This window comes from Pipistrellus hanaki, assembly GCF_964339955.1.
Source record: "Pipistrellus hanaki genome assembly, chromosome: 19".
In the NCBI taxonomy this organism is placed as follows: Eukaryota; Metazoa; Chordata; class Mammalia; order Chiroptera; family Vespertilionidae; genus Pipistrellus; species Pipistrellus hanaki.
The window spans coordinates 17,746,105-17,760,661 of NC_140521.1; the positions used below are offsets into that span (position 1 = coordinate 17,746,105).

General features: G+C 59.0%; 1 protein-coding gene across 1 annotated transcript; it reads right to left on the minus strand.

Annotated features, from left to right (window-relative positions):
• Positions 1-1,465: 1,465 nt before the first annotated feature.
• SDS (serine dehydratase) lies at positions 1,466-7,648 on the minus strand. Its single transcript, XM_084868368.1, has 7 exons — positions 7,350-7,648; positions 6,964-7,003; positions 6,575-6,714; positions 6,388-6,476; positions 4,876-5,103; positions 2,841-2,965; positions 1,466-2,155 (listed from the first exon to the last, which is right to left on the minus strand). The coding sequence occupies exons 1-7, from the start codon at positions 7,500-7,502 to the stop codon at positions 1,962-1,964; spliced, it is 969 nt and encodes a 322-aa protein (XP_084724494.1). The 5' UTR covers positions 7,503-7,648; the 3' UTR covers positions 1,466-1,961.
• Positions 7,649-14,557: the final 6,909 nt, after the last annotated feature.

Genomic DNA, 14,557 nt, shown 5'->3' on the forward strand with positions numbered 1-14,557 from the left:
GCTGAGGGAGTCAACGCAGTAAATAACACGGGCACGCAGGTGCTGAGACTCGGTCTGGAGGAGGTCAAGGCTGGGAGGCTCGGGGAGGTGGGGTCCCCCAGGGCCGTTGTGTAGGAAGGGGCGCCTCCGGATGTGATTCTGGCCCCTCTGCTTCCTGGGAGGAGGGACGGCCATGTGTCTGGGGTGATTCTGAACAGAGGTTGGGGCGCCACGCCTGGTGGCCCACTGGGGCCCCCGCTGACCCGCAAAGACAGGACCCACCTCTGCAGGGGCTGCCAGAGAGGCTGCTTCTCTCGGCCCCAGTGCCCCGGAGTTTCCCACAATCCTCAGCTCCGCAGCGGCAGCTGCTGCTGTCCGTGGCCTCTGCCCTTCCCTGGTGGACAGCTGCCTGGCAGCTGGTCAGCCCTGCCCAATGCGCCTCGGACCCTCCTCTGGTGGGCCAGGGGGCTGCCTGGCCTCGTGGGGGTTTCGTGCCCGACCCAGCGGGACCGTGGGAGCTGGAAGCTGTCCCCCCCACCACCACCCCCCGGGCAGGGTTCCGGGCTGGGCACCACGTTCCTTCCACTCTGACCCTAGGGGCTGTTCTGGGGCCACGGGGCTGAGGATGCTCGCCCCCCTGGGTGTTTAAAATACACGTGGAGATCGGAAGGCCTGAGGCTGGGGGGCGGGGCTGAGGGTGGGTTTTTCCACTCCTCCCCAATCTCCGCCTCTGTCGTTGGGGCCGCTGGGGGGCCCTGCAAGCCTGGCTCATTGCCCGGTGTCCTGAGAGATGAGAGTGATCTCAAACTTGGCTTTGAACTTGGGAACCCAGTCAGGTGGCCAGTGGCTGCTGTAGGTGGTTCCGGGACACTCCTGAGGGGTGCTGGGGGCCCCTCCCAGCCCCCGAGGCTCCTCTTTTACCCGCTGGCCCCCGCCGCCTTGAGAGAGGGCTGCGTGTTTCTAGAGACGAAGTTGGGTGTGGAAGGGAGGAGGAACTGGGGGCCGTGGGCATGGGGTGGGGGCGGGGGTGCCCTCTATGGCTGTACAGTCCCGGGGCTTCCCAAACTGAGTGGGATCTTCTAATAAGATCATCGCTCTAGAGGGTTTGCCTGACACTGACTTCGTGTCCCCTCCCTCCCTCTCTGTCCCTGAGACGATGCCCAGTGTCTGTGTACGCCCCCCCCCCCGGGATGGGGGCTCCCCACCTGCTCCCAGGGGTTCTGGGACTAAAGCATTCTGTTCTCTGGTGCCCCCCACCCCCCAAGCCCCTCTGATTCAGCACCACCTTCCCCACCGGCTTCCCGCCCTCTGGTGTGCAAGAGTGTGGGGGGTAGGGGTCTTGAGTTTCACGTGGGGTCCCAGGTTTCTGGGCCCGGGGTGGTGGCTGGGGGTGCTCCCTGCTGATAGATAGCAGGGCTGGGAGCAGGCGTGATGGAGTGGGAGGAGGGAAGAGGGAAAGCCAGTGATGATGGAGACACTCGGAGGCTCTTTGCTTCATAAATACCTCTTTTTCTTTTTTTCAGTGAAAACGTGTGCACATTAGAAAAATGGGTGAGGGGGGGGGTGGGCTTCCCGGGAATAAAATAAAGATGGCTCCTCAGCCTGGGCTGTGGGCCTGTCCTCTTCCCCAGCCGGAGAGCCACCTCCCCAGTGAGGGGCCTCATGTGTGACCCCGGGTCCTCGCGCCCACCTGCCCCGGGGACCGGGTATGCTACATGTGGGCACTGTCGCCCTGGCAGGGGGGTGGCTGAGGACGATGGCAGAGCGGCAGGGGACCAGTCCCAGCCTCACCGGCCGCCGACACCCCCCCCCCCCGCCCCCGCCTCCACTGCGAAGCGTGTGGCCCTCTGCCCCGAGGGCTCCTGGGCTCAAGCAAGCACCGACTGGCCTGGCCGCAGGCCCGTGGCCAGACACGAGAGTGAAGTGTACAGTGAGGTGTTGGGGAAGCAGCCCCCGCAGGGGTCCCCGGGCGGGGCGGGCCGTCACTTCATGCCCAGCTGTTTCTTGAGGGCCTGCAGCTGGGCCAGGCTGATGTTGCTGCCCCCACAGACGATGACCACGAGGGAGGACGGCAGGGTGCGGAGCTTCCGTTCCCCTACCAGCTTCTGGACCACGCCGCTGTAGACGGCGGCCAGGGCCGCCCCGCAGGCCGGCTCCACCAGGACCTTCTCGTCGTCTGCGGGGGGGAAGGGGAGGGGGACAGGGCGGGGGGTGGGATGCCTGGTCAAGCTCGCGGAGGAGGGAAGAGGGGGGCGAGGAGGAGCCAGTCCGCTCTCCGCCCTGGCCACCCCCGCAGGTCCTTCCCTCACTGTCCGGGGCTGGCCGTCCATGCCCTGAGCTTGGTGTCCTCATTGGTGCTGACCCTGATGAAATGGTGGTAATCGCCTGGGCAGTGTGCGGAGAAGGGTTCTGAGGCCTCATCTGAGCCAGAGTGCCGTGGTCGATGAGCCAAGCTGACTGCTGGGACAGCATTCAGTGCTACCGTGTGTGTGTGTGTGTGTGTGTGTGTGTGTGTGTGTCCATGCCCTCCTATCCTAGGCTGAACCCAGAAAGAGCCCAACCTTGTTACAGACCCAATTCTGAACCTATCACCGAGGCCTAGACTTTCCCTTTTCACCCTGGCTGCCAGGAAGCTCAGGATCAACACTTAAAAATAGTTATTATCCCCCTGTTGTCAGGGACATCAGGCTTCACTTGTGCCTTTGGCCTTCCTGTTTTTACTAGGGCGTTGTATTCAATGGGGAGTCCTAGGAAGGGAGGGGAGACTGAACTCTGGATAAACGTGCAGCTTTGGAATCCCCTGGCATACCAAGTAGCCAGGACAGCCACTTGGCTCCCGACCCAGCAGGCTTGGCACGTACCCACAAACTTCTCAAGGGCGGCCACAGCCTCCTGGTCCGAGATCACTTCCGAGATGATGGGGTATTCCTGAAACAGCTTCAGGGCTTGGCTCGTCACGGTCCTCACACACAGAGCCTTGGCCACACTGGAGGGAGGTGGGCGTGGAGAACGGGGATGGGGGACACGGAGGTCGGAGAGGAGGGGAGGGAAGTGGAGATCAGAATGGAGAGGGAGAGAAAGAGACAAAGTTGGATGTGAAAGGGAGGAGGAACTGGGGTCCGTGGGCAGGGGGTGGGGGTGGGGGTGGGGTGCCCTCTATAGCTGTACAGTCCCAGGGGCTTCCCACACAGCGGGGCCTTCTAATAAGACTGTTGGGATGGGGTCAGTGGCATCATTTCTGTTCACCTTGACTCATGCACAAACCCCTGCAAGGCCCCTGGTGCTTCCCCGATAGGACTCCCACCCTCAGCTCCCGTGTCACCTTCACCCGCCCAAGTCCCGTCCTGTCCTCCAAGGCTCAGGAGGAAGGCTGCCTCCTCAGAGGAGTCCTCCAGGGGGACTGTGGCCCCAGGCGGAATTCTCAAATGGCCCTCCCCATAACACACACACACACACACACACACACACACACACACACACAAACACACTGACCACTTCCTGAGAAGGCGTTTGGTGCCGTTCATTCTCACAACAACTTTTGTCGTTGGTTCCATTTTATAGAAGGGAAGACTGAGGCAGGGTGTGTGCTGGCACTTGGCCAGGGAGCCGTGGTGCTGGGACTGCAAACAGGACCCGTATACCTCCAGGACCTGCCCTGGCAAATCAGCCCCCCCGGAGACTCCACTGGCTCCGTCCCCCACTCATTTCCCCACTCACCCTCGAGCATCTCCTTGCCCGGACCACCTCGGCCAGCCCTTAGGCCAGCCCACGGCCCATAGTAGGTGTTCAACAATGACTCCTTCACTCCCACCACCTACAGCTCCGGGGTGCTGGGCCCAGGAATCCAGAAGGAGTTTCCACCTGGGCTCAGTCTGCCCCATCGGTGGCAGAGACCTGTCTACCCTACATCTATTCTGGCTGCACCCAGGGACACCTGGTAGGAAGACATTTCCCAGCCTCCCTTGCAGCAGGTGTGGCCATGTGACTAAGCTCTGGCCAAGGAGAGGAAAGCGGAAGTATTGTGTCTGCCTTTAAAGGGAGGGGCATAGCCTCCGCCCTGGTTCCCCCTGCCTGCCAGAGAGAGGGTGGGTGTGAGAGCTGGCACGTAGGCAGCCCTTTTGGCCCATGAGGCAACATGCTAAGGATGGCGGGGAACAAACGCAGGGGACCTGGGCCCCTGGCTTCTTAGAGCTGCCCCTGGATTGCCTCCCTCTAGGCTTTTCTTTTGTTCATAAGAGAGGAAATAAAATTCAGTCTTGTTTAAATGGCTTTTTGGGTTTTTGTATAAAGCAGCCCAACCTGATCCTAATTGAACACCACGTGCCAAAGGTTTGGGCTGGGATGTGAACTCCTTGGGAGCAGGAGCGGCGTCTATCCGCCTCTCTCCTCGGGATCAGTGGGGTCTCGCCCATGGTTAGGGGCTCAGGAAATGGCTGGCAAATGGATGAAGAGTGCAGCCCAGCTGGCGTGGCTCCGTGGTTGATCATCCCCCCATGAACCAGGAGGGCACGGTTTGATTCCCGGTCAGGGCACATGCCCAGAATGTGGGCTCGATTATGGGCGGGTGTGCAGGAGGCAGCTGATCGATGACCCTCTCTCACCATTGATGTTTCTGTCTCTCACTCTCCCCTCCTCGCTGAGATCAATAAAGATATATATTTAAACATGTAATGAAGAGTGCAAAACCCTGCCACAGAGGAACTCAGTACACGATGAATATTAGTCTTTTTTGCAAGCATGGTTCAGGGCCATGCACACACGGGCTCAGTCCCAGCAGGACCGCTCACTGGCTGTGTGGCTCTGGGCAGCCTCAGTTTCCCTACCTATAAAATGGGGCACCGGGATCTACCTGCAGCCAGCACCAGCGGGCTGCTGAACCCGATAGTCCTCTCTCACCTCGTCATCCGGTCCAGGGGGGCGAGCTTGCCGGCTGAGGCAGTGGTGCGGAAGCTGTGGGCTCCCTCGGTCTCCATGGCGATGATGGGCACGTCCCCCCAGCCCACCTCCTTCAGCCCCTGGGCCACGCCGCACAAGAGGCCGCCGCCGCCCACCGACAGCACGATGGCCCCCGGCTTTTCGCTCAGGGCCTCCTTCAGCTCCTTCACGATGGACGTGTGGCCTTCCCTGGAGGGTGGGGGTTGAGGGGAGGGGGGACCGGGTCAGGGCTGGGGCTCTGGGGCCCTAGGCAGGGTCCTGGAGATACCACTGGCTCTGTCGCTTGTCCTTGGGGCTGGCCTCCTCCCCGACTCCGCCCTGATTCCCAGCTGCCAGCATGTGCATCTCTGCCCGGAGGCTCCCGTGGACCCCCGGAGCTGCCTCTGTGTGTGTGACTCCTGGCTGTTCTCAGCCCTGAAAACACCCCTCGCCCAGGGCCTGTGTGAGCGAAGACTGGTGTGCGGGTGGATGAACTCCCAGCATCCTCTCCTGCCACCGAGTAACTGGTTCACCTTCCACTGAATAAACTCCCATCATCCTCTCCTGCTGAGTAACTGGTTCACCTTCCACTGAATAAACTCCCATCATCCTCTCCTGCTGAGTAACTGGTTCACCTTCCACTGAATAAACTCCCATCATCCTCTCCTGCTGAGTAACTGGTTCACCTTCCACTGAATAAACTCCCATCATCCTCTCCTGCCACCGAGTAACTGGTTCACCTTCCACTGAATAAACTCCCAGCATCCTCTCCTGCTGAGTAACTGGTTCACCTTCCACTGAATAAACTCCCATCATCCTCTCCTGCTGAGTAACTGGTTCACCTTCCACTGAATAAACTCCCAGCATCCTCTCCTGCTGAGTAACTGGTTCACCTTCCACTGAATAAACTCCCAGCATCCTCTCCTGCTGAGTAACTGGTTCACCTTCCACTGAATAAACTCCCATCATCCTCTCCTGCTGAGTAACTGGTTCACCTTCCACTGAATAAACTCCCATCATCCTCTCCTGCTGAGTAACTGGTTCACCTTCCACTGAATAAACTCCCAGCATCCTCTCCTGCTGAGTAACTGATTCACGTTCCATGGACTCCCAGGGGCCCCAGGAAATCAAGCTCTGGCTGCCACCGCAGGGAGAGCTCCCTGAAAGGCATCTTTCCTGCCTGGTCCCCCTTCCCCCTCCTGATGCTCGGGAATCACCTCCCAAGCCAACAGCTCTCCCCGGAGCCCTGCTCCCGGAACCTGCTCCCCGGCACCCAGAGGCCAGCACCTGGGCATCTGAGCTCGTGATCGCTCACGGCCGTGGAGGACAGCCGTTGGAGCACACACGTGTGTGCTTCTGGGTGATGGTGTGTGCACACACACACACACACACACACGCGCGTGCAACCTATGTGCATGAGAGTGTGCCCACGTGCCTTGTGGCAGGCTCCCACCCAGTGGTCAGGAGGCGGCTGCCACCCTGGGCTCCATGTACCAGATGAGGGGGTCGTCGTAGGGGGAGATGAAGACCCAGCCGGGGTTCTTCGCCAGGGCCGTGGCCAGCTCCTGGGCCTCCTCCAGCGTCTGTAAGACCACGGGAGGTGTGAGCGGAGGTGAGCAGCCGGGGCACCCTCTTCCACCACCCGCTGCCCCCTGCGGTCCCGCTCCAGGTCGGCACTCACCTCGCCCTCCACCTTGACCTCGGCGCCCTCTTTTTTGAGCCGCTCGATGGTGAGGATGGGCGTGGTCTTGGGCACGACGATGGTGGCCGGGATGCCCAGCCTCCTGGCAGCATAGGCGGCCGCCATGCCCGCGTTGCCCGCTGCCCAGGGGTGGCATGTAGAGAGCGTATCAGTTCGGGACGGCCTCGGGGGCCCAACCCCCGTCCTCTAAACCCCACCCCCTGGGTGACCTCGGGCCTCCCCTCTGAAATTCCTAATTGGGCTGGCTGCAAATGTTTGCATCGGGCTTCCATCTGGGGAAAGCAGGTTGCTTCCTGGCCTCAGAGTTGCACCTGCCCGCCCCCCCTGGTGCACCCAACAGAGGATAGGAGGAGGGTCAGGCCGCTTACCTGAGCAGCAGACGAAGTGTTTGCAGCCTTGCTCAGCCCGCTGTGGAGACGAGGGCAGGGGTCAGGCTGCCCCCGCTTCTCCCCTCTCCCCTGGAGTCCTACCCGCACGGCCTCGGGGAGTCTGACTGCATGGTTTTGGAGCTTTACTGCCCCAGCCTCTCCAGCGGCATCTCCCCTCCCCAGGGAGCCCGGCTCAGGGAGGGGGTGGAGCGGTGGGCAGCTGAGAGCTCTGGGACCGGCCCGGAGGGGACCCTCGTGCTGGGCACCCCTTTCCCGGAGGAAGCACTGAGAGTGGGTGCCCAGGCCTCGTGGGCAGCCTCAGGGCCTTGCCTGGAGCTCCTTGGGTTTCCCAGGGCACTGGCCCCCCTCCCCGGAGCCCCCCGTACCGTCTGGCAGAGGTGGCCGATGCCCCGGATCTTGAAGGAGCCCGAGGGCTGGGCACTGTCCATCTTGATGTAGACTTTGATGCCGGCCACGTCGGTCAGGGCCATGCTATCTCGGACCGGGGTCTTCACGTGCAGGGGCTCCCGGGAGGCCATCGTGGGGGAGGGGAGGCTGCAGGGGGGGGAGCTGGGCCGGGAGAGCGAGGGGGAGGCCGGAGGTGGGCTGGGTGGACGTGCTGGGTGGACAGACCACACACAGGCGGAGGGAGGGCGGGTGGATGCACAGGTAGCCTGTCTTCTGAGTTGTCCCAGGGCTTGCAGGTGCCGGGGTTTTATCCCTGTGGGACAGGGCTGGCCACGCCCCGGCCACGCCCCCTGGCCCGAGGCCTGGGGCTGCCCGGAGGGGAAAGGGAAGCTGGCTGGCTGCTTCCTGGCCTCTCCCTACCTCACCCTTTCCCACCACTGCCTTTCCTCAGCCGCAGCTTCTGTCTCTGCAAACGGTACCTCCGCCCAAGGAGGCGGCCAGACACTCTGCACTGAAGGCTGCCCGCAAGGGCTGGCTCACCCTGGGACCCGACACACACACCCGGAGGACACGGCTGCCGCATGCTCGCCTCTCACAGAAAGGGAAACTGAGGCATGGGCAGGAAGAGGGGTGCTCTGGCCTGGAGCCCAGCAGTCTGACTCCCAAACGTGCCATCTAGACACAGATCTTAAAAAAGAATATATATACATATATATTGATTTTAGGGAGAGGGGCAGGGAGAGGGATAGAGAGATAGAAACAGATAGAAGCAGCGATGAGAGAGAAACATTGATCGGCTGCCTCCTGCACACTCCACACTGGAGATCAAGCCCGCAATTCGGGCAGGTGCCCTGGCCGGGGTCGAACAGGTGACCTCTTGGTTCATGGGTGGGTGCTCAACCACTGAGCCACAGCGGCCGGATGGACAGAGTTCTTGATTACCACCCCCCACGGTCACCCTCTTAGGACTCTTTTGTTATACAGGGGCCCATGGCATTCTGGGTAACACCCAGCCTACCGGGGTGCAAATCCTGACGCCGGTCCCTGGCTGCACGCCTGGCAGGCCCCGCCCTCCCGGAGGCCCCGCTCCGCTGCCCGCCCAGGAGCAGGTGACGGGAGAGCGTGCACAGAGGAGCCCAGAGCTTGGCCTTCGCCCGTGTCAGCCTCGCCGCCATCGTCCTCATCCTCGCCTTCCACCGGAACTCACTCCCGCCCTCGCCCGGCCTCCGTCTGTTTGGCTGTGAGCAGGTGTGAGCGGGGGGTCTGCCTGCACACACACATACATACACTCACACACACACACACACACACACTCACACACACTCACACACTCACACACACACACACACACACACATACATACACTCACACACACACACACATACACACACTCACACACACACTCACACACTCTCACACACACATACACACACTCACACACACACACTCACACACACACATACATACACTCACACACATACACACACACACACTCACACTCACACACTCACACACACACACACTCACACACACTCACACACACACTCACACACTCACACACTCACACACACACACACACACACACTCACACACACTCACACACACACTCACACACTCACACACTCACACACACACACACTCACACAGACACACACTCACACACACACTCACACACACACACACACACACACTCACACACACTCACACTCACACACACACACACTCTCACACACACACACACTCTCAAACACACACTCACACATACACTCACACACACTCATACATATACTCACACACACACACACACACACACACACTCACACTCACACACACACTGCCCTGGCCCCCTCCACAAGCTCTCTTGCCCGCTTGGCCCGGATAGGAATGTCGATGAGACGGGGGGCGGGAGGGCTCACACAGCCCTCATGGCCGCCCCTCTGGGAGGGACAAGCTGCCCCTCCTGCTGCCCCATGGACCTCCCACAGGCACACCCGAGCCCCTCCCCGGGGGACGCCCCAGGCATGCGCTGGGCATACAGTGACGTGGGCGTGCACAGGAGTGCATACAGCTGGCACTCACGAGGCCCCACATCTGACCTCACGCTCAGGGTTTCCCATGAGGGGTGTCACTCGATCTTCAAGCACGAGGTGCGTGGACACGCCCCAGGTCCCCGGTAAAGAATCGGGCTCAGAGGGGGGAGGGGGGAGGTGGGGTTGGGGAGGGCCATTAGGGGTCACATGAGGGGTGTCAGAGGGGGGCATGTGACTGCGGGATCCACACAGTCGGTGAGGGGGGAATGGAGGCCCCACTGTCTTTTAATGCTGAGTTCTCTCTGCTGACGGCCCTCTCGCTGTGATGGGAAGTGGGGCTGCACAGGAAGGAAATGCGAACGTGTCACTGTTGTGATTTGAGAAAAAAATTTTTTAAGAAAAAAAAAAAGTCAGCCCTGACTGAGCTATAGTTCACCTCGCCGACAACTCGCTCATTGGCAGAGTATCGATTTTAGAACACTGTCATCATTATCACAAAAAGAAACCCTGTACCCACGATCGGTCACTCCTCCCCTCCCAGCCCCTGGGAGTCACCCATCTGCTTCCCGTCTCTATGGACCAGCCTCCTCTGGGCATTCCACATAAACGGAATCAGACACGATGTGATTTTTGTGTCTGGCTTTTCTCACTACTTGTCATGTTTTCAAGGTTTATCCATGTTGTAACATGTGTTGGTGCTTCCTTCCTTTTTATGGCTATATACTATTCCATGTCTGGATAGACCTTGTTTATTTACTTATTAAAATATATTTTATTGATTTTTTTACAGAGAGGAAAAGAGAGGGATTGAGAGTTAGAAACATCGATGAGAGAGAAACATCCATCAGCTGCCTCCTGCACACCTCCTACTGGGGATGTGCCCGCAACCAAGGTACGTGCCCTTGACCAGAATCAAACCTGGGACCCCTCAGTCCGCAAGCTGACGCTCTATCCACTGAGTCAAACCGGTTTCGGCACCATATTTATTTTTTTTAATGGGTTTTTATTTTAATTGATTTCAGAGAGAGGAGGGGAGAGGAAGAGAGAGAGAGAAACATCAAAGATGAGAGAGAATCGTTGATCGGCTGCCTCCCGCACGCCCCCCACTGGGGATGGAGAGGGACACCTGGGCATGTGCCCTGGCTGGGAGCCACACCTCTCCATCAGTGCTTAGCCAACTGAGCCACGCGGGCCATGGTAGACCACACGTTATTTTTCTATTCATTCATTGGTGAATATTGGCTGTCTGGGCAGATCTTCCTTTTAAAAAAAAATATATATATTTTATTGATTTTTTTACAGAGAGGAAGGGAGAGAGATAGAGAGCTAGAAACGTCGATGAGAGAGTAACATCGACCAGCTGCCTCTTGCACACCGCCTACCGGGGATGTGCCCGAAACCAAGGTACATGCCCTTGACCGGAATCGAACCCGGGACCCTTCAGTCCGCAGACCGACGCTCTACCACTGAGCCAAACCGGTTTCGGCAGATCTTCATTTTTAAAATATATTTTATTGATTTTTCACAGAGAAGAGAGAGGGATAGAGAGTTAGAAACATCGATGAGAGAGAATCATCGACCAGCTGCCTCCTGCACCCCCCCCACTGGGGATGTGCCCGCAACCAAGGTACATGCCCTTGACCGGAATCGAACCCGGGACCTTTCAGTCCGCAGGCCGATGCTCTACCACTGAGCCAAACCGGGGCCGGCGGCAGATCTTCATTTTTAAACGTATAAAACATACGTACATGTGTGCATACATGTGTGGTTCTGGCCCATCGCAGGGATCAGACCCCGAGACCCGGACAGGACACGGGCCTCCCCCAGGGCCAGCCTGGGGAGGAAATGGAGCAGAACCAGGTGGCACATGGCCGTGACGGGACCCTCTGACCCTCCGCGGCCGGAGGGTCTCGGGGAAGGCGGCGGCTGCCCCTGGACGGCAGGGAGGCCGGCTCGTGCCTGCGGCCCCGGCCCCAGGCGTGTCCGATCCCAGATAGAGCTGTTACATCACACCTCCCGGGCTGGCCCCGAGGTGGCCGGATCACAGTGTCCTTGGCCGCGGGAGGTGGGGATTCTGACGGTTGTTTTCACACTTGGGGAGGAACGTACCGCTCTCACCTCAGGTTGCCCTGCCAGCCGGACCGGGAGGCCGGCCCTGAGCTCCTGATCAGGGAGGCCATCGGCTCCCGAGTCCCTCTCAGCTGGGCTGAAACTGAAAGAGACCCAGCCGTGGAACTTCCCTCAGCTTCCATTCCCAGCCCTGAGAGACGGGAACGGGGCGGGGGGCAGCTCCTGGGTATTTCCAAACTTAGAGGCGAGGGCAGACCAGTGCCAGGCACAGAGTAGGGCTCAGAGAAGAGTAGGTGCTATCATGACCATCTTTGGTATTATTATTATTATTATTATTATTATTATTATTATTTTATATATATTTTTTATAGAGAGGAAGGGAGAGAGATAGAAAGCCAGAAACATCGATGAGAGAGAAACATCGACCAGCCGCCTCCTGCACATCCCCTACTGGGGATGTGCCCACAGCCAATGTACATGCCTTTGACCGGAATCGAACCCGGGACCTTTCAGTCCGCAGACCGACGCTCTACCACTGAGCTAAACCGGTTTTGGCTTATTATTATTATTATTATTATTATTTTAAAAAATATGTTTTATTGATCTTTTACAGAGAGGAAGGGAGAGGGACAGAGAGCTAGAAACACCGATGAGAGAGAGACATCGACCAGCTGCCTCCTGCACACCTCCCACCGGCGATGTGCCCACAACCAAGGTACATGCCCTTGACCGGAATCGAACCTGGGACCTTTCAGTCCCCAGACTGACGCTCTATCCACTGAGCCAAACCGGTTTCGGCTGGTCTTATTATTATTACTACTAGAGGCCCAATGTGCGACATTTGTGCAAGAACAGGCCTTCCTTCCCCCGGCTGCTGGCTCTGGCTTCCCTCTGGCGCCTGGGATCAGGGCCTTCCTCGCAGCCCTGGCTTCATCCGAAGGTCATCCGGAAGGACGTCCAGTCTAATTAGCTTAGTATGCTTTTATGATTCTAGATTATTATCCAGGACCTTCCCACTCCTTTGGTCTCGTTTTCCTCCCTCGAGTCCTCCCTCCAGACCGGCTCCTCAGTCATGTCTCCTCCAGGTAAGTCCGGTTCAAGCCTCCGGGACCCTGCCCAGGGCAGTCCCTGGAGGCCCTCCCCCGGGGGCCAGGAGCAGCCTGAGGGCCGGTCTGCACTGACCTGGGCCCCGCTGGGCCTCCCACTCTCTCCTCCACCCACTCCGAACCCCACCAACGCCCGGGACAGCCCCTCCCAACAGAGGATTATCCGGCCCCAAATGTCAGCAGAGCCGAGGTCGGCCGGGACTTAACCCGATGTGGGTGAAGGTACTCTGTGTAAAAGCTGCCACTCCACGTCCCACGGCTGTTCCCGTGGTCGGCAAACGGCGGCTCGCGAGCCACGTGCGGCTCTTTGGCCCCTGGGGTGTGGCTCTTCCACAAAATACCACGGCCCGGGCGAGTCTGTTTTTGAAGAAGTGGCGTTAGAAGAAGTTTACGTTTAAAAAATTCGGCTCTCCAAAGAAATTTCAGCTCTGGCCCCTGTATGGCTCAGTGGACAGAGCGTCGGCCTGCGGACGGAAGGGTCCCCGGTTCGGTTCCGGTCAGGGCCATGTACCTTGGTTGTGGGCACATCCCCAGTAGGAGGCGTGCAGGAGGCAGATGATCGATGTTCCTCTCCCATCGATGTTTCTCTCTATCACTCTCCCTTCCTCTCTGTAAAAAAAAAAAATCAACAATATATGTATGTGTATGTATATATATATATATATATATATATATATATATATATATATATATTTTTTTTTTTTTTTTAAAGAAGTTTCATTCGTTGTCCTGTTACTATTTGGCTCTGTGGACGAATGAGTTTGCCGACCACCGGTAGCCGGTCCACCCGGGGAGAAGTGAGAGTCGCTTTTCTTGGTAAAATGAATACAAGCGAACCAGGCCTCCATGGTCACGTCCGCTTAACTTCCGTGGCCCTCCCTCCTGAACTTGGCAGGGAGCCTTCCACTGACAGTCAGTCACTGGCTGCAGCCCGGCCCGCGCCGGGCAGAGACCTGGCGGGAGCCATTGGAGGGTGGTGTCTGCAGTGATGCCTCCCGGCTCTGCGTCGCCCCCAAATGCCACCCACGGCTTCTTGGTGGGCCTTTCCGGCCGGACCGCAGGCCACACTCGGCCTGTCCTGGGGGGGGTCATCACCACCTGCCAATCAGCACGGGATTCGTGGAATCAGCACGGTCCACACAGCTTGTCAGGGACTTAGTCCGAGTTCATCCAAAAATGCAGCAGGGTGAAACCTCAGACCACTGACTCGGTGTGCAGCAGACGAAGACTTCGGTGTTTTTCTTGGTGATTTTCATCAGGCTGAGTTAGGGCAGTGAAGGTCCTGCCCCTCCCCTCCCCTCCCCTCCCCTTCCTTCCTCTCCCCTCCTCTCCCTTTCCCCTTCCCTCCTCTCCTCTCCTCTTCAAGGGGTGGCAGGGCCATTCAGGGCCAAGTCACGTGAGCAGAGTGGGGTGCAGTCTGACCCTCAGTTATTTGCCCTGCCCTGCCTCTCCCCCCCAGCTTGCCCAGGAGGCCTTCCTCATTCCCAGCCACTCCGGTTCTGGTCCTGCCGTCCTGGCCGTGGCCACCACCCCAGAGGTGGGCCGGGGCCATAAATCCTTCCTTCTGCTCTACGGTGCCCTCCCTTCCTGAGGCAGAACGCTCCCCGCCGACGGGACCCTCCCGGTCCTGGCACCGGAGCGCTGCCCTGGCTCCTGGGAGTGCTGTGCCCGCAGGCAGCTGGGAGCCAGCTCCTAAGCCTCTGGGAGCTGGGCGCTGCCCGCCGGGGGTGCTGATATCATGATCACCAGCAGATGCCTGGCATCGGGGCCCTGGCCCTGGACAGCGTGGCTCAGTGGGTTGGGCACTGCCCTCTGCACCAAAAGGTTGCCGTTTCGATTCCTGGCCATGAAGTTTCTTTTTCGTTCTCTCTCTCTCTCACTTCCTCTCTCTAAAATCTACGAGAGCAGCGTCCCGGGCCTTGAGGTCTTCGCGGATGATGGCAGATGGGATTGCCCTTCTTGCTGCAATGCTCAGGAAAA

Bases quoted from the DNA above. Each gene is read 5' to 3' on its own strand.
- SDS (XM_084868368.1), bottom strand. From the start codon at position 7,502: ATGGCCTCCCGGGAGCCCCTGCACGTGAAGACCCCGGTCCGAGATAGC. The intron at 5,104-6,387 runs GTACATGGAGCC...CCCACCCTCCAG, and splicing joins TACGACGACCCCCTCATCTG to GGAAGGCCACACGTCCATCG. The intron at 2,966-4,875 runs GTGAGAGAGGAC...ACCTCCCTCCAG, and splicing joins CCCCTGGACCGGATGACGAG to TGTGGCCAAGGCTCTGTGTG.